The sequence below is a fragment of the Pan paniscus genome, chromosome 14, assembly GCF_029289425.2.
Source record: "Pan paniscus chromosome 14, NHGRI_mPanPan1-v2.0_pri, whole genome shotgun sequence".
In the NCBI taxonomy this organism is placed as follows: Eukaryota; Metazoa; Chordata; class Mammalia; order Primates; family Hominidae; genus Pan; species Pan paniscus.
In genome coordinates, this window is record NC_073263.2 from 30899542 (window position 1) to 30920115 (window position 20574).

General features: G+C 40.5%; 1 protein-coding gene across 1 annotated transcript in view; it reads left to right on the forward strand.

The window, feature by feature from the left end:
* B3GLCT (beta 3-glucosyltransferase) overlaps window positions 1-8013 on the forward strand; it is a 125413-nt gene extending 117400 nt beyond the window's left edge. Inside the window, exons 14-15 of the mRNA XM_034936537.3 lie at window positions 218-362; window positions 5963-8013. Of these exons, the coding sequence (XP_034792428.1) occupies window positions 218-362; window positions 5963-6130 (313 nt within the window). The 3' untranslated portion in view covers window positions 6131-8013. The remainder of the gene's footprint in view (window positions 1-217; window positions 363-5962) is intronic.
* The last annotated feature ends 12561 nt before the right edge of the window (window positions 8014-20574 follow it).

The following is a 20574-nucleotide window of genomic DNA, read 5'->3' on the forward strand; positions in this document are numbered from 1 at the left end:
GAGAAATTATTTTGGGAACTTGGTACAAAAGTGTTGGAAAGGGCCAGAAGACTAAAAGAGAACAGGTAGGGTTTTACCTAGAGCTCAGTAACTAGAGAAAGCTACTATTGCCTCTCAGTCTGCAGGAGTAGAGTCCTGTTTCCCGGGGCCCATTTGTGCAGCAGCGGTGTCTGTGGAGCTTCTCTCTAACCCCTTTCTCTGCTCTGGCTCCCACTAGAATGGTCTTCAGTAGAGAAGCCGTCAGGAGACTTCTCGCCAGTAAATGTCGGTGCTACAGCAATGATGCTCCCGATGATATGGTCCTGGGAATGTGCTTTAGTGGCTTGGGAATCCCTGTGACACACAGCCCTCTCTTCCATCAGGTGAGGAAATGGTTTTTATTCTTCCCTCATGGCAGGTGAGGGACAGGTTCTTCTCACTTAAGGATTTGACTTCTTTCTCTTCACATATTCGGGAAACAGACTAAGAACTGTGTTGACAGGCTCCAGGGGAATGTCCTTAACCAGGACTGTTACCCTGTTTGATGTACACACTGTCTCATGTACGTCATGAAGATGGGAGGCAAAAACGTCTCGAAAACCAAGTGGCGTTTGACCAGGATCCTCGCCATGTAGGACCAGGGAAAAGCTGTTTTTTGGTTTACCTTTTTAGTTAAAAGGATTGGTAGCATTTAAAAATTATTGGATACTGCCTAGAAATATATAGGACTGACCTAATATTGTCCTACTGGCCACTGAGTCTATGTAATTCTACACCATCCTCAGTTTTTACACTATCTGTCTTTTCACTGAGCTTTTTCTCCTTCACTTGCCATTAAAATGAATGGCTAAAATCTATTAAATTGCAAATGGGTATCTCAATAAGCATATATTCTGAGGGTTATGGAAAAGAAGAGATGAGCTTATGTTTACCAGGGACGGGTAGTGCTTATAGCCTCCCCATATTGCAGTTTGGGGGTTGGAGAAGGAAATCCTCCTGCATTATGTTTAGTATCTTTTAAGAACCAAGTCAGTGAATTTTCTTTTAAGAATAATAGCAGTTGTTCACAAACTAAAAATAACCATAGATCCATACCCATCTAATATCCTCCTTCAAGAAATTTAAAGTTTTTGAAACTTGAAATGTGTATGCATAAGTATTTTAGATGCCTTCTCTTATATTGAAAATACTGTTTTTATGCCTTATTTGTTTATTTTTATTTATTTATTTATTTTGAGATAGGGTCTTGCTCACTGCAACGTGGCTCACTGCAGACTTGATCTCGTGGGTTCAAATGATCCTCTTGCCTTAGTCTCCCAAGTATCTGGGACTACAGGTGTACACCGCCATGCCTGGCTAATTTTTAAAGTTTTTTATAGAGATGGGGGTCTTACTATGTTGCCCAGACTGGTTTCAAACTCCTGGACTCAAGCGATCCTCCCACCTCGACTTCCCAAAGTGCCAGGATTACAGATGTGAGCCACTGCACCTGGCCTATGCTTTATTTATTTGGTAACCAGTAGCAAACATTATCATAGCAATATAGAAAACTTAGCATGACAGAAATAGTATACTATAGAAAACAACTCGAATAAGACTAAGAAAGTGTTTGCATCATCAGGAAAGGCAGAATCCATTTCTGTATCCTTGAGACAATAAGAGAGGATAAAAAGAGACCTTTAATATAAGGAAATGTATGAGAAACCTCCTTCCTGGTGTCAGTTAGAAGATACTTACTTGTCCTTTAGGACTTTGAGAGGTCTTACCCACTTTAAGCCTGTGTGTTGTGTTAGGATGACTTAGGAAAGAAAGCGTTATTCTCTGTGGTTCCCTCTCTTGCTCTGTCTCATGGTGTTTCAGTCACGCAATAAAAGGGGTAATTAAAACTGTTAGTGTATAAGGGAAATAATTTATCAAGGTTAGTGAGACAGGTCTTAGATTTTTGTAGCAGCCCTTTTCATTTAGGGAAGAACAAATTAGATAATAAAATGATAAGGAGAAAAGAAGGAAAATCATCTATAGGCAAAAGTCCTTTGAAGATAATTTTTTTAAAAATAAGGTGGTTGTTTCCCCCACTTTAGAACCCTTGATTTCTCTAATTCACATACATTTTAAACTTTTCCAAAATCATAAAATATGTTTAAAACCTATCCTCCCCAACAGATAATGCTGTATCTTCCAATTCTTAAGCCTCTTTTAGAGAGTTTGGTAACGATTTGGATAGTGCTTTCCATTTATAGTGTTTAAACACTGATCCAAACTGTGTTTGTTCATCTTCACAAAGAAATATGAGGCAAAGAGATAAAATTTAAGAATCCTGATGAGCTAGAGACGGAGTGGGCATTTGGAAGCAGTCTCATATGCAAAATTGCCTGGGCCGTCACATTTCTTCTGTTTTTAGAGAAAGTTATTGTGAATTCGCAGATTTAGAAGGGGACTCCAGGGAAAATCTAGTATTTCCCTTTGTTGAAAGCACAGCACCTAGAACATATGGTTTTCTGTTCTTCCAAAATTATGTGCCACTAATGGACATGGCAGTGTGCAATGATTGGTGGTTGCTCAACTCTGGAAATTTCCCAAAAAGTTTTAGACCACCATTATGGTGGGTAAACTGTATGGGATGGAAATCATTTTTCAATACAGTTATAGAAAGGCACTTGTCTATGGAAATGTGATTTTAATCTCCATTTGCTGCCCTGTTTAGTGTGCTCCAGTATTTACAGATGAAAGGTTCTAATTTTGCCCAATGTAGGAGGTCTTTCCCTTTTTTTTTTTTTTTTTTTTTGTTGAGATGAAGTCTTGCTCTGTCACCCAGGCTGGAATGCAGTGGCATGATCTTGGCTCACTGCAACCTCTGCTTCCTGGGTTCAAGCGATTCTCCTGCCTCAGCCTCCCAAGTAGCTGGGACTATAGGTGTGTGCCACCCGCCCGGCTAATTTTTTGTATTTTTAGTAGAGACGGGATTTCATATGTTAGCCAGGGTGGTCTCGATCTCCTGACCTTGTGATCCACCTGCCTCGGCCTCCCAAAGTGCTGGGATTACAGGCCTGAGCCACCACACCTGGCTATAGGTCTTTCTTAGGCAGTTTCAGCCCCTCTCTCTTCCTGTATGCAGATGCCTACCACACTCTGTGTCTGTTCCTCAAGTTCTTCACCACCCCTCATCCTGCCTGTTTGGGATTTCCTCTTGACATTTTGGGCACAGAGATACGATTATTAGAGGCTGCATAGAGTTCTTGGTATTAAAGATACCATTTTGGATGTATTTCACTTTTCTGGTTTTGTCTAATGCTTTTCCATTACCTCATTTGTCAAAAATGACCAGTGAATTGTAATGTTTAATAAGCCAGCTCTTTTAATGCATGTATAGCCTCCCTGAGATGCAGTAAATCACTTCTAGAATCTGCATTAATAGAGGGGAAAATGTTATGGTTTATTTTTTTTCCTGTTAGATGCATTTCTATCTTCAACAGTTCATTTTTAAAGGTGAAAAACCAGCAAGGATTTCTTTCCATTGCTTTTACAGTAGTCCTTCCTTAACCACAGGGGATACATTCCAAGATCCCCCCAGTGGATGTTTGAAACCTTGGATATACTGAACCCTACGTATGCTATGTTTTTTCTTATATTTTACATACCTATGATCAAGTTTACTTTAGAAAGTAGGCAGAGTAAGAGATTAACAACAATAACTAATAATAAAATAGAGCAATTATAACCATATGCCAGCATCACTACTCTTGCTTCAGGCTATTCTTAAGTAAAATAAGGGTTCCTTGAACACAAGCACTGTGATACTGCTGCAGTTGACTGGATAATGAGGCGGCTTCTAGCGACTCAGGGGCAGGGAGTGTAGACAGCATGAAGATGCTGAACAAAGGGAGGATTCATGCCCAGTGCGGGATGGAGTGGGACACCCCAGATTTCATCCTGATACTCAGCAGGGCCCGCAACTTAAAACTTAGGAATTGTGTATTTCTGGAATTTTCCATTTAATATTTTCAGACTAAAATTGACTGTGGGACACTGACACTTCAGAAAGTGAAACCATGGATAAGGGGGAACTACTGTATTTCTTTCTTCTGGGATCATTGTGGAATTATCTTCTAACGGAATTGAGAGGATGTTTCTCCTTGGTTTTCTTCCTTGCCAGTAAACTCTCAGAGGGCCTTGCAAAGAAACATCATATAATAAATGAATTCCTTCAGCTAATATTCAAAACTTTCCCAACTCTGTTAGACTGTATTCCAGTGTGTATTTTTTGTCTGTCTCACTGTTTTTTCCTTTTAAAATTCCTTTTAGATTTTTAACTCCCTGAGCAGTTATAATTTCTTAAAAATAGCAATTGTGAAAGTTCTCCCCTTAGATTATTTTGAACTTTTCTTCGCAGATATTATTGTTGGAACACTCATCTGAGCAGTATATCTGTACTGGTGAAGCTAGGTTAGGCCAGGTGCTGCTGAGTGTGCCCAACCGGCGGTAAGACGGCTTGAGCAGAGGCAGCCGGTGTCCTGGCAGAGCACTGGCCCTGGGCTGAGCACCTCTCTCTGGTCTCTATTCCAATGTTTGCTAGTCATGTTACTTCTGGGAGCTCTGGTTTTCTCAGCGGTAAATTGGAAGTGAACCATAACATTCTGTCCATTTTATAAGGCTGTTTCTAGGATTCAATAAGGCAAAATTTAACAAAGTTATTCTGTAAACCATTTAAGGGAGTTTAAGTATTCATATCAAAGATTTAGGCAGACTGTAATAAAAAAGTAGCCTACAAAAGACTTGTTTTTAAAATGCATCACATCTAGTTTTAGTAGTCAAGACAATTTTAGTATTGATGACCTAATGAGTTACTTTATAAAACAGTGGCCCATATAAATTAATAAACAAATTTAAGATGATTACTGGCTGGGCAAAGTGGCTCACGCCTGCAACCTCAGCACTTTGGGAGGCCAAGGTAGGTGGATCACCTGAGGTCAGGAGTTCGAGACCAGGCTGGCTAACATGGTGAAACCCCGTCTCCACTAAATACAAAAATTAGCCAGGCATGGTAGTGCATGCCTGTAATCCCAGCTACTTGGGAGGCTGAGGCAGGAGAATCGCTTGAACCCGGGAGGCAGAGGTTGCAGTAAGCTGAGATTGCCCCACTGCACTCCAGCCTGGGCAGCAGAGTGAAACCCCATTTCAAAAAAAAAAAAAAAAAAAAAAAAGATTACCGAGAGAAACTGGATACTTTGCTTAGAGAAAACAAAATAGTATCTGATTTCAGTTTCCTTCTAACCCTATAGGCTACTTCTTCAATCTTATTCTAACCTGTATCTAGTTCTGCTTAAGTTTTATTTTCTAACTTCTAAAAAATTTTGCAATGTAGATAATATAAAAACTTTTTAGGTCCTTTCACAAACTATTTCGCGTTACTTGCAATTCTCATTTACACCTCTGGAACTAGACTAGATATTTGGTCAGGAAGAGAGCATGAGTTACATTATCCTCCTCCCGAGTGAGCTCCTTGTTTTCTTTCTTCGAATGACATCACCTAATTACACATTAGAGCAGTAGAGAGGCCAAGGGAAATCTGAGAAATCCTTGTCCCAGCCCCCTACAACACACTTATGGCCAGTTTCCTTAGAAGTACCTGGAACATAACAGTTTTTCTGTCTTTGTGCAGAAGTGATAATAGTAACTTAAATGGCTTACCAAAGAAAGCTTTTTGTATTTATTACTATTGTTTAGGAATCTCCCAGAGGCAAGACTATGGAACATAGAAGCAAAAAGCAGTGCATTTGGGATATTAAGGTAATTGGAGTCACAAAAGCAAAGCACCTGGAGTTAGAAGAAAGATATCAGAAAATAGTTTCCTTTTTGCTTTTAGATTCCTATAGCCAATGTTAGGTAGTGAAGTAAAGCAGTCCACTTTATAAATTCAAATGCTCTTCTGCAGCAAAATTATATTCAATCAACAAGGAAGCCTAACTCTCTATTTTTCCTGCAGGCTCGGCCGGTGGATTACCCTAAGGACTACCTTTCTCATCAAGTTCCCATATCGTTCCACAAACACTGGAACATCGATCCAGTGAAGGTGTATTTCACATGGTTGGCACCCAGTGACGAAGACAAAGCCAGGCAGGAGACACAGAAAGGTTTTCGAGAGGAGTTATAAATCAGGGTGACCTGTGAGCATAGCCTGCGCAGGGAATGAACTGGAGACTGTGGCCTCATCCCACTGTGCTGTGCTCACAACACTTGTGTCTGCCACATGGCATTGGATGCTTCCTGACTTTAGGGGGAGATTTTATGTATGGTATTTTTTGACAGAGGAAGAAAAGGGGTCACAGGAGAAACATTTTTTTTTCTGGGAAAAATCACTTGCTTTTGACTTATGCAGTTGTTTTAACACTTAGTGATGACTGTGTATTCTCCAAGCTGTGATAAAGCAGTTTTTTTTTATTGTCACAGGGAAATAAATGGTACCAGAAGTCCCTTTCCTGTTCTGTCTCTTCATTATAATGGAAGTTTCAGTTGGGCATGAGCCTGGAGAGATGTGACTGTCTACAGTTCTATTTGTATATACAAAAAGAAGACTGAAAGTCTTTTGACATGGATATTGTGAATGGTATGAACTTTTAAACCATATTATTGATGATGAAAATTATTTCCTGGGAACTCAGTAGGAATAATACCGTATTAAGGAATAATACTGTACACAAAACATCATGAAACCCTAGATATGAAATCCCCTGAAGTCTGTAATCATGGTGGTTATGTTTTGTCTATTCTTTTGCTGTTTGTGCCTCATGAAAAGAGAATGAGGTCTTCTGCCAGAGCTTCGTATTGCTTTGGAAGTTCATCTGTGTTTTATTTCTCCCTGAAGCCCTATCTTTATGGCTTACTTGTAACATGAAAGTAGTAGATGCTGCCAGAAAATAGTGTCCTCAATATTTTAAAACAATGTTGACATGTTTTGTTCAAGTCAGCAAGCTCTATGTGAGTCTCAGGAAGTGAATTAAATTTGGACCTTATGTTGTACTCTTGTTTTTTTTTTTTTTTTTTGAATGTTACTTAATGACTCTCTCCTGACTCAGAAGAGAAACCCCTTGTGGAAGGACAGCATGGTGATCAGGCAATTTCTCTGGGTTCCCAAAGAATGACATTTGAACACAGTATTTTGAAACAGCTCTAGTTTTCAAATTATATCTTTAATATATAGTAATGTAACATATTCAGTATTAATGTATAAAAAGCACTCTAATTATATAATTCAGTTTTTGTAAAGGTATTTGCATAAAATTTAATATGTCTTAAACTAATTTTGGTAAATTACTTCTTTTTTTGCTTTTTAATAAAAACTGTTACTCATTAACTTTGCTTATAATGCTTTTTATAGCCCAGCACAGAATTTAAAGCCATACCACCAAAAGTACCTGTGTGTGTTAATATGTTTTTCTTGTAGCATAGATTGACTATTTGCAATAGTATTAGTATTTACCATTTTTCCAATAGTATTAGTATTTACCATTTTTCCAAATTAGCAACTACCAGACCTCGCATGTTGCAGTGATAACACAATGCATTGGATTCAGTTTTGTGAAAATGGATTCTGTGGCCATCCAAGGGATGTATCAGGGATGATCAGCTGATGAGAGGCTCCAGAAGGATTTCTAGATCGCTTCAAGCCTATACTGATGGCCTTAGCTTTGTTCAGTCATTGTAACTGGGATTGTTGTCATTGCTACCGTGGTAGTCACCTTCATGTCATCTATAATAGTACTCCTGGAGAGCCCTGGCTGCCTACACCAGTGGAAAAGGGTCTCCAGTTCTGCTCCGGCCTACTAACTGTTACCACTGAGAGAACAACATGTTCATTTGACATGATTGAAGCTGGCATCCGTATATGAAGATCCTTGTCAAGCTTTCTTCTGTGGTCTGATCAGTGCCTTCTACTGATACCGGGGCACCTCCTCTGGTACTTTTAAGTGTTTTGTTAATTATGTTTACTTTTTGGAATGGTGTAAGCCTAACCACAAATAAAAGATCTTTGCCTAAGTTTTTGATTTCTCAAATATTGTGTTCATTAGTCTAGACTGGGAATGGGGAGGGGAAATGGGGAAAAGGAATGAATGAAATCAGAAAAAAGTCAGCGGCTCAGTAAATACAGTTTAAAGAGAGAATAATTACTTCAGAGCTACCCTTTTAAGAGAAAACCATCAGAAATTGATAATGTTTATATAAAGTTTATAAAGCCATTGTGTTTTGTTATATAACAAATCAGAGATGTTATTTTAGAATCGATTCCCATCTAAAGAACTCAATTTTGAGTCTGACATTTCCAGGACCAGATATTGTCTTACTCACATTTCCTTTGCTTTGAAATAGGGCTTTCCTTCCAAATGGCTATTTTTAGGCTAGGGATGTTAACATCAGGGATTTGTGTGTGGAATAACTGGAATGTCATTTTTGCTTTTAAGCCATTTCTGATGATATAGCCAAAGCAGGTTGTCTGACTACGTAGGATTTTTACATCTTGCAACTAAATCAGAAATCCAGACATGAAAATAACCTTTCTAGAATGCCTAGGAGCAGAAAACAATAATAGCATGCTGAATCACAAATGATGCTATGTATGGGTATGTAAATATCAGTGCTGTCTGCATTTCTGGGTTTATTGAAGACCTCTCGTTGTATATATCCTCAAAAATTAATGTAATTAACATCTTCAAGAATGTTTCTATTGTCTTCCATTCATAATCAGAGATGTAATTTGTATGGACTAAATAAAAACTTTATTATGTAATGAAAAGTTGAACACTTTCTTACAAAGAAAACTCTAGGCCCAGATGGTTTCATCGGTGATATTCTCCAGGCATCCAAAGATGAAATACTATGTTTATGGAACATAAACTCTTTCAGAGCATAATGAAAAAGGAAACATTTCCCAGCTGAATTTATGAGACCCAAGTTTCTCTGACACCAAAACTTGACAAAAGAAAATCACAGACTAACAACTTTCATGAGCATAAAAGACAGTGATCCTAAACAAAATAATCAGCAATATGTAAAAAGAGGATACATAAAAAGGATAGTAACTCATGACCAAATGGGTTTATTCCAGGGATGCAAGGCTACTGTAACATTCAAAAATCAAGTAATTCACCACATTAATAGAATGAAGGAGAAAAATTGTATAACCATTTTAATAGCTGCGCAAAAAAGGAGGAAAAAAAGCATTTGACAGAATTCAGCAGCCAACCTTGTAATTCTCAGAAGCTAGGTAAATTCGTCAATATAATAAAGAGTATCTACAGAAAAAAGTATCATAAATACCTAATGCTTTCATATTGAATTATTTCTCCCCCTAAATTTGGAGGAAAGACTAGAATGCTTACCATCACTACTTCTATTCAACATCGTTTAGGAGATCCCAGTCAGGGGAAAGAAAAGAAAATTATATAAAGAGTAAATAGAAGTAAAAAGATATTTACAGATGACTTGATTGCATACAAACAGAATCCAAAGTATTTTATAATGAATTTAGTAAAATCACTAGATACAGGACTGATATAAAAAATAATTGTATTTCTACATACTAGCAACAAACAATTTGAAAATAAAATTAGGGAAACAATGTTATTTACAATGGTTTACAAATATTAAATACTAAGGAAATCGATCTTAAATGTTACCACCACTGCCAAAAAAAAAAAAAAAACCATGCAGGAATGGATGGATATGCTAATGGCTTGATTGTGGCAATCATTTTACAATGTATACATATATACAATCATGTACACTAAGTATATACACTTTTTATATGTCAAGTATACCTCAGTAAAGCCGGAGAGCATTAGCAAACATCTAGAAATATCTAGAAATAAATAGTTGCAAGATCTCTGCACTGAAAACCAGAAAATCTTGAGAGATATTAAAAAGGAACTAAGGTTTATCATTTTATGTACTGAAATGTTCAATATTGTTATGACTACAATTATCTCAAATTGATCTATAGATTTATTTCCAGTAAAAATCTGAGACTTTGTGTGTAAAAATTGACAAATTGGTTCAAAATATAGAAGGAAATGCAAAGGACCGAGAATAGCCAAGCCAATTATGATGACAAAATTCGAAGATTTACAAGAACAGATTTCAAGACCTACCAAAAAACTACTAAAGTGTTTTACTGGCATGACGATTGAAGTTAGGTAAATTGAACAGAATCCATATATAATATGATTACTTAATGTAAGACAAAGGTGATACATGCAGTTCATGAGGGAAATGATCTTTTCAATAAATGTAGAGAAATTAGATATATGGAACAATATGAAGCAACTACTAACTCAGATTACAGACATTATATTCAAAGATTAAGCTATAAAGCATCTAAGAACAGTACTTTTCAACTGGGGGCCTTTTAGCCCTGGGAGACATTTGGCAAGATTTTTGAATGTCACAACTGGAAGGGGGTGCTACTGGCATCTGACGGGTAGGCCAGAGATGCTGTTAAACACCCTACAATGCACAGGAGAAGAATTAACAAGGAATTATCTAGCCTCAAATTTTAGTATTGCCAAGGTTGAGAAACACTAGTCTAGAGGAAAACCAGACTAAAATATCTTCATGATCTTAGGTAAGCAATAAATTATTAAACAGGTAATAAAAAGCCACTATCTAGGGCCAGTGTGGTGGCTCACGTCTGCAGTCTCAACATTTTGGAAGGCTGAGGCAGGAGAATTTCTTGAGGCTAGGAGTTCGAGACCAGCTTAGGCAATGTAATGAGACCCTGACTCTACAAAACAACAACAACAAAACGCTATCTACAAAATTAAAAAGTGGATACATTTGATTTTATTTTAAATAAAACATTTTTTTTTCTATCAAAGGAAAAGGCAAGTTACAGACTGGAGAAGATATGTATGATATATCTGACAAGGACTCTGTGGCAGACAACTCTAAAATAGTCCCCATGACCCCTGACTCCTGGTATTCATACCCTTGTGTAATCCTCTCCCCTTGAGTTTTCATGGGACCTATGTGACTTGATTTTAACTAATTGGATATGGCAAAATTGGGATGTATGTGATTATGTGTATGTGAATCTGTTCCATAAGCCTGTAATATTCATCTCATGAGGAGATACTCTTCCTTGTTGGCTTTGAGGAAACAAGCAGTCATGTTGGGAAAGCCTACATGGTGAGAAACTAAGGGTAACCTGTAGGCAACAGGCAGCAAGAAGCAGACTGGAAAGCGGTATAGCACAAGGGACTGAACACTGCCACCACATGAGTTTGGAAGAAGATCCTTCCTCATTTAAGCAAAAGATGAGACCACAGCCCTGGCCAACATATCTATTGCAGCTGTGTGAGAGATCCTAAAGCAGAGGACCCAGCTAAGCCATGCTGAGACTCTTGACCCACAGAAACTGTCAAATAACAAATGTATGTTTGTTTATACCCCTAAGTTTGCAGTAATATTGCTATGCAGCAGTAGATAATACAGGCTCATAGCCAATACAACTCCTACAAATCCGAGGACACAACGCAGTCAAAAATGTCCAAAATACTTGAACAAGCACCTCACAAGAGAGGAAATACAAATGGCCAATACATGTATTTTGAGTGTTCAACATCATTAATGAGATCACACATAAACCCACTGTGAGACATGCTATGCGGTTACAACAATGGCAAAACTAAAGAGACTTGATACTTTTGAGTGTTGACAAAAATGTGAAGCATGTATTGAATTCTTATAAAGTATTGCTTAAGAGTACTAAATAGCCACACTGCAAAATTATTCTCAGCATTTTCTACTAAAGCAAACCAAACATCTATGCCAGGGTTCAGCCAACTGCTGCCCATGGGCTAAATCCAGGCCACCACCTGCTTTGGTCAACAAAATTGTATTACACAGGCATGCCCATTTGTTTGCATATTGTCTATGGCAGAGTTGACTCATTACAATGGAGAACGTATGGCTTGCACAGTCTACATATTTCCTATCTGCCTTTTACAGAAAAAGTTTGATGACCTCGGGTCTACACTATGTCTCAGTAATTCCTCTCCTGAGTGCACAGTTCCACAAAATGAAATGTTCAAAAGAGTTCATATTTGCTTTATTATAACAGCCCCAAATTGAAAAAAATTTCTACCAAGAAGAGATGGATAAATTATTATATATCCATACAATGATGGATAATTACTTCACAGCAATTAAAAGGAGAAAACTATTGGTAGACATTACAATGTTAATGATTCTCACAGGTATATTGAACAAAAGGAGGCAGACACAAAAGAAAGCATATGATTCTTTTTATAGGAAATTCAAGAATAGGTAGAAATAGTTGATAGAAATTGAAAAAATAGGAATTCCTGGTGGTGGGGTAAAGAAAAAAAGCTGCCTAAGGGGCGTTCACTGTCAACTCTTAGTGGAGCCTTTGCTGGCAGTGGATAGCAAAAAACTACAATTCTCCAAAAGGATTTGGTGTGTTGGCTACTTCATATGGCTAAATATACATTTATGTGTTCTGGATACTAGAAGAGGCAGGGATAGGATTGCCATTCTATTGTGAAAGTTCAGAAATCTTATTCAGTATTCTTATGTAATTGGGAGACAACACCACCTGTGGAAGAACATGAGGGGTGGCAATTAGAATCAAATAACAGTAGGTGTTTTGGGGTCAGACTGAGCAGTTGCTGTGGCAGCACCTCACAGACTAGGGGATGTGAGGGCCAGAGCTGAGTGTGGACTTGGGCCCCCACATTTGCCTGAGTGCCCTCCAAGTCAGATGGGGTGAGGTGCCCTTGTGGCTGTGGGCAAGGTTGCTCTGAACTGCCCTGGCAGGACAGTGGAGGTTGAGGAGTTTCAGTTTTCTGAGGAAAAAAACACAGGTGAAAACATGATGTGAAGATGGAAATTGTCCATAAAAAAGCAAAGCCTGGTGGAAGTGGCACTTCAGGTTGGGTCCCAGTGGCATCATTCTTAATATTGGGATGTCGGGGGTTATGGGGTGAATCCATGCCCTGGCAGCCTTTCTGCATTTGGCAGGAGAGCTTCTTCTTGAAGCAATGAATCAGGTGATGGGGGAGTGGCCATGGGAGGTTACCCCAAAGAGGTTGCAAGAGATTAAAGAAAGAGTAATTGATGAAGGTAAAGAAATGGACGCTCACTCCTATTCAACATAGCATTGGAAGTTCTAACCAGGGCAATCAGGCAAGAGAAAGAAATAAAGGTATTCAAATAGGAAGAGAGGAAATCAAACTGTCTTTTTTTGCAAATGACGTGATCCTATATCTAGAAAACCACATCATCTCAGCCCAAAAGCTTCTTACGCTGATAAGCAACTTCAGGAAAGTCTCAGGATACAAAATCAGTGTGCAAAATTCACAAGCATTTCTATACACCAACAATAGACAAGCAGAGAGCCAAATCATAAATGAACTCCCATTCATAATTGCTACAAAGAGAATAAAATTCCTAGAAATACAGCTAACAAGGGAAGTGAAGGACCTCTTCAAGGAGAACTACAAACCACTGCTCAAGGAAATCAGAGAGGACACAAACAAATGGAAAAACATTCCATGCTCATGGATAGGAAGAATCAATATCATGAAAATGGCCATATTACCAAAAGTAATTTATTTAGATTCAGTGCTATTCCCATTACGATTGACATTCTTCACAGAATTAGAAAAAACTACTTTAAAATTCACATGGAACCAAAACAAAGAGCCCATATGGCCAAAACAATCCTAAGCAAAAAGAACAAAGCTGGAGGCATCACGTTACCTGACTTCAAACTATATTACAAGGCTACAGTAACCAAAACAGCATGGTACTGTACAAAAACAGACACAGACCAATGAAACAGAATAGAGAACTCAGAAATAAGATGGCACATGTACAACTATCTGATCTTTGACAAACCTGACAAAAATAAGCAATGGGGAAAGGATTCCCTACTTAATAAATGGTGCTGGAGAACTGGCTAGCTGCATGCAGAAAATTGAAACTGGACTCCTTTTTTATGTGAAACTGGACCCCTTCCTTACACCACATACAAAACTTAACTCAAAATGGAGTAAAGACTTACATGTAAAACCCAAAACTATAAAAACCCTAGAAGAAAATCTAGGCAATACCATTCAGGACATAGGCATGGGCAAAGATTTCATGATGAAAAAGTGAAAAGTGACTGCAACAAAAGCAAAAATTGACAATTGAATCTAGTTAAACTAAAGAGCTTCTGAACAGCAAAAGTAACTATCACCACAGTGAACAGACAACCTACAAAACGGGAGAAAATCTTTGCAATCTATCCATCTGACAAAGGTCTTATATCCAGAGTCTACAAGGAACTTAAATACATTTACAAGAAAAAAAAAAAACATTAAAAAGCGAGCAAAGGACATGAACAGACACTTCTCAAAAGAAGCTATACATGCGGCCAACAAACAGGGAAGGGAACAACACACACAGGCCTGTCAGAGGTGGGTGGTTAAGGGAGGGAGAGCATCAGAAAAAAATAGCTAATGTACGTTGGGCTTAATACCTAGGTGATGAGTTGATAGGTGTGGCAAACCACCATGGCACATCTTTACCTATGTAACAAACCTGCACCTCCTGCACATGTATCTTGGAACTTAAAATATTTGGTAGAACTTAACAGTGTTGGGGGAAGAAGAAGTTGAAGCTGACAGAAATGTTCACACTCCCAGTCTTGTCCTAAAAAAGATTTGAAGAGGGAATTCACTGAAGTCTTTTCAAAGGAAATTATTTGAATCTCTGTGATCCATGCTTCCATGGAGTTTGTGTTCTAGGAACCTTTCTCTGACCTTCTTTTTGAGAAGCCAAAGCCACCACCCAATGGAGACAGCCAAGTGAATCTGCTGCTGCTGCAACCTCAGCAAAGAGGGATGCCTTCACAATGGTTTGGAGAGAATTGACTGCACATAAGAGATGGAACTCCAGAAACTAGTTTCCAAACTAAAAGCATCAGATTTTAGAAGGCCATGAGCCAATAAACATGAAATATGGACTGAAAAGTTTTATAAAATGGGTGTGATAATAGCTCTGCCTGTGATTTTGTGTCCAGAATTGGTGGGTTCTTGGTCTCACTGACTTCAAGAATGAAGCCGCGGACCCTCGCAGTGAGTGTTACAGCTCTTAAGGTGGCGCGTCTGGAGTCTGTCCCTTCTGATGTTCAGATGTGTTTGGAGTTTCTTCCTTCTGGTGGGCTCATGGTCTCGCTGGCCTCAGGAGTGAAGCTGCAGATGTTCGTGGTGATTGTTACAGCTCATAAAAGCAGCGTGGACCCAAAGAGTGAGCAGTAGCAAGATTTATTGCAAAGAGCGAAAGAACAAAGCTTCCACAGTGTGGAAGGGGACCCGAGCGGGTTGCCAATGCTGGCTCGGGCAGCCTGCTTTTATTCTCTTATCTGGCCCCACCCACATCCTGCTGATTGGTAGAGCCAAGTGGCCTGTTTTAACAGGGTGCTGATTGGTGCGTTTACAATCCCTGAGCTAGATACAAAGGTTCTCCACGTCCCCATCAGATTAGTTAGATACAGAGTTTCCACACACAGGTTCTCCAAGGCCCCACAAGAGCAGCTAGATACAGAGTGTCGATTGGTGCACTCACAAACCTTGAGCTAAACACAGGGTGCTGACTGGTGTATTTACAATCCCTGAGCTAGATAGAAAGACTCTCCACATCCTCACCAGAGTAGCTAGATACAGAGTGTCGATTGGTGCACTCACAAACCTTGAGCTAAACACAGGGTGCTGATTGGTGTATTTACAATCCCTGAGCTAAACACAGGGTGCTGATTGGTGTATTTACAATCCCTGAGCTAGATATAAAGACTCTCCACGTCCCCACCAGACTCAAGAGCCCAGCTGGCTTCACCTAGTGGATCCCACACTGGGGCTGCAGGTGGAGCTGCCTGCCAGTCCTGCACCATGCGCTCGCATTCCTCAGCCCTTGGGGTGGTCAATGGGACTGGGCACCGTGGAGCAGGGGGTGGTGCTCGTTGAGGAGGCTCGGGCCGCACAGGAGCCCATGGAGTGGGTGGGAGGCTCAGGCATGGCGGGCTGCAGGTCCCGAGCCCTGCCCCACGGGAAGGCAGCTAAGGCCCGGCGAGAAATCGAGTGCAGCGCTGGTGGGCCAGCACTGCTGGGGGACTCAGTATACCCTCCGCAGCCACTGGCCCGGGTGCTAAGTCCCCCATTGCCCGGGGCCAGCAGGGCTGGCTGGCTGCTCCGAGTGCGGGGCCCGCCAAGCCCATGCCCACCCGGAACTCCAGCTGGCCCGCAAGTGCCGCACGCAGGCCCGGTTCCTGCTCGTGCCTCTCCCTCCACACCTCCCTGCAAGCTGAGGAAGTGGGCTCCGGCCTTGGCCAGCCCAGAAAGGGGCTCCCACAGTGCAGTGGGGGGCTGAAGGGCTCCTCAAATGCCACCAAAGTGGGAGCCCAGGCAGGGGAGGTGCCAAGAGCAAGCAAGGGCTCTGAGGACTGCCAGCACGCTGTCACCTCTCAATTTGGGCTGGGAATTTTATTCTGGGCAGTCCATTTTTTGAATTATACTTCTTGCCAAGGCTGCTTGTCTCAAAAAGAAAAGGAGTATAGGGAGCTTATTAAAGGAGTGTCAGATTATAGCCTTCACAATGGCAAGTAAGGAAGCTAGAGGGACTCTGGCCTAGTGAAAGTCTGTTTCCTCCTTTTCTTACTTTTCACCCAATAAAACCCTGCTTTACTCACCCTTCAAACCATCTGTGAGCCTGAATTTTTATAGCCATGGGACAGACAAGGACCCTGTCTTTATCTAAACTAAGGGAAAGTCCTGCAACATTTGTGGCACACAATGTGGGGCTCGAGAAGTGTTAAAATTGATATTTTGGGGGTGGATCCAAGATGGCTGAATAGGAGCAGCTCCAGTCTACAGCTCCCAGCGTGAGCGATGCAGAAGACGGGTGATTTCTGCATTTCCAACTGAGGTACTGGGTTCATCTCACTGGGGAGTGTCGGACAGTGGGTACAGGACAGGGGGTGCAGTGCACTGAGCGTGAGCTGAAGCAGGGAGAGGCATTACCTCACCCAGGAAGCAGGTCAGGTAATTCCCTTTTCTAGTCAAAGAAAGGGGTGACAGACGGCACCTGGAAAATCGAGTCACTCCCACCATAATACTGCACTTTTCCAATGGTCTTAGCAAACGGCACACCAGGAGATTATATCCCGTGCATGGCTCGGAGGGTCCTACGCCCATGGAGCCTTGTTCATTGCTAGCACAGCAGTCTGAGATTAAACTGCAAGGCGGCAGTGAGGCTGGGGGAGGGGCGCCTGCCATTGCTGAGGCTTGAGTAGATAAACAAAGCAGCTGGGAAGCTCGAACTGGGTGGAGCCCACCACAGCTCAAGGAGGCGTGCCTGCCTCTGTGGACTCCACCTCTGGGGGCAGGGAATAGCCAAACAAAACGCAGCAGAAACCTCTGCAGACTTAAATGTCCCTGTCTGACAGCTTTGAAGAGAGTAGTGGTTCTCCCAGCACACAGCTGGAGATCTGTGAACGGACAGACTGCCTCCTCAAGTGGGTCCCTGACCCCCGAGTAGCCTAACTGGGAGGCACCCCCCAGTAGGGGCAGACTGACACCTCATATGGCCGGGTACTCCTCTGAGACAAAACTTCCAGAGGAACGATCAGGCAGCAACATTTCCTGTTCACCAATATCTGCTTTTCTGCAGCCACCACTGCTGATACCCAGGCAAACAGGGTCTGGAGTGGACCTCCAGCAAACTCCAACAGACCTGCAGCTGAGGGCCCTTACTGTTAGAAGGAAAACAGAAAACAGAAAGGACATCCACACCAAAACCCCATCTGTATGTCACCATCATCAAAGACCAAAGGCAGATAAAACCACAAAGATGGGGAAAAAACAGAGCAGAAAAACTGGAAACTCTAAAAATCAGAGCACCTCTCCTCCTCCAAAGGAATGCAGCTCCTCACCAGCAACGTAACAAAACTGGACGGAGAATGACTTTGACGAGTTGAGAGAAGAAGGCTTCAGACGATCAAACTACTCTGAGCTGAAGGAGGAAGTTCGAACCCATGGCAAAGAAGTTAAAAACCTTGAAAAAGAATTAGAAGAATGGCTAAGTAGAATAACCAATGCAGAGAAGTCCTTAAAGAACCCGATGGAGCTGAAAACCACAGCACGAGAACTATGTGACAAATGCACAAGCCTCAGTAGTCAATTCGATCAACTGGAAGAAAGGGTATCAGTGATGGAAGAGCAAATGAATGAAATGAAGCAAGAAGAGAAGTTTAGAGAAAAAAGAATAAAAAGAAATGAACAAAGCCTCCAAGAAATATAGGACTATGTGAAAAGACCAAATCTACATCTGATTGGTGTACCTGAAAGTGATGGGGAGAATGGAACCAAGTTGGAAAACACTCTGCAGGATATTATCCAGGAGAACTTCCCCAATCTAGCAAGGCAGGCCAACATTCAAATTCAGGAAATACAGAGAATGCCACAAAGAAACTCTTCAAGCTAGAAGAGAGTGGGGGCCAATATTCAACATTCTTAAAGAAAAGAATTTTCAACCCAGAATTTCATATCCAGCCAAACTAAGCTTCATAAATGAAGGAGAAATAAAATACTTTACAGACAAGCAAATGCTGAGGGATTTTGTCACCACCAGGCCTGCCCTAAAAGAGCTCCTGAAGGAAGCACTAAACATGGAAAGAAACAACTGGTACCAGCCACTGCAAAAACATGACAAATTTTAAAGACCATCGAGGCTAGGAAGAAACTGCATCAACTAACGAGCAAAATAACCAGCTAACATCATAACGGCAGGATCACATTCACACATAACAGTATTAATCTTAAATGTAAATGGGCTAAATGCTCCAATTAAAAGACACAGACTGGCAAATTGGATAAAGAGTCAAGACCCATCAGTGTGCTGTATTCAGGAAACCCATCTCATGTGCAGAGACACACATAGGCTCAAAATAAAGGGAGAGAGGAAGATCTACCAAGGAAATGGAAAACAAAAAAAGGCAGGGATTGCAATCCTAGTCTCTGATAAAACAGACTTTAAACCAACAAAGATCAAAAGAGACAAAGAAGTCCATTACATAATGGTAAAGGGATCAATTCAACAAGAAGAGCTAACTATCCTAAACATATATGCACCCAATACAGGAGCACCCAGATTCATAAAGCAAGTCCTGAGTGACCTACAAAGAGACTTAGACTCCAACACATTAATAATGGGAGAATTTAACACCCCACTGTCAACATTAGACAGATCAACGAGACAGAAAGTTAACAAGGATACTCAGGAATTGAACTCAGCTCTGCACCAAGCAGACCTAATAGACATCTACAGAACTCTCCACCCCAAATCAACAGAATATACATTCTTCTCAGCATCACACCATAGCTATTCCAAAATTGACCACATAGTTGGAAGTAAAGCATTCCTCAGCAAATGTAAAAGAACAGAAATTATAACAAACTGTCTCTCAGACCACAGTGCAATCAAACTAGAACTCAGCATTAAGAAACTCACTCAAAACCCCTCTACATGGAAACTGAACAACCTGCTCCTGAATGACTACTGGGTACATAACGAAATGAAGGCAGAAATAAAGATGTTCTTTGAAACCAATGAGAACAAAGACACAACATACCAGAATCTCTGGGACACATTAAAGCAGTGTGTAGAGGGAAATTTATAGCACTAAATGCCCACAAGAGAAAGCAGGAAAGATCTAAAATTGACACCCTAACATCACAATTAAAAGAACTAGAGAAGCAAGAGCAAACACATTCAAAATCTAGCAGAAGGCAAGAAATAACTAAGATCAGAACGGAACTGAAGGAAATAGAGACACAAAAAACCCTTCAAAAAATCAATGAATCCAGGAGCTGGTTTTTTGAAAAGATCAACAAAATTGATAGACCACTAGCAAGACTAATAAAGAAGAAAAGAGAGAAGAATCAAATCGATGCAATAAAAAATGATAAAGGGGATATCACCACCGATCCCACAGAAATAGAAACTATCATCAGAGAATACTATGAACACCTCTATGCAAATAAACTAGAAAATCTAGAAGAAATGGATAAATTCCTGGACACATACACCCTCCCAAGACTAAACCGGGAAGGAGTTGAATCTCTGAATAGACCAATAACAGGCTCTGAAATTGAGGCAATAATTAATAGCTTACTAACCAAAAAAAGTCCAGGACCAGATGGATTCATAGCCAAATTCTACCAGAGGTAAAAGAAGGAGCTGGTACCATTCCTTCTGAAACGATTCCAATCAATAGAAAAAGAGGGAATCCTCCCTAACTCATTTTATGAGGCCAGCATCATCCTGATACCAAAGCCTGGCAGAGACACATCAAAAAAAGAGAATTTTAGACCAATATCCCTGATGAACATCAATGCAAAAATCCTCAATAAAATACTGGCAAACCAAATCCAGCAGCACATCAAAAAGCTTATCCACCATGATCAAGTGGGCTTCATCCCTGGGATGCAAGGCTGGTTCAACATATGCAAATCAATAAATGTAATCCAGCATATAAACAGAACC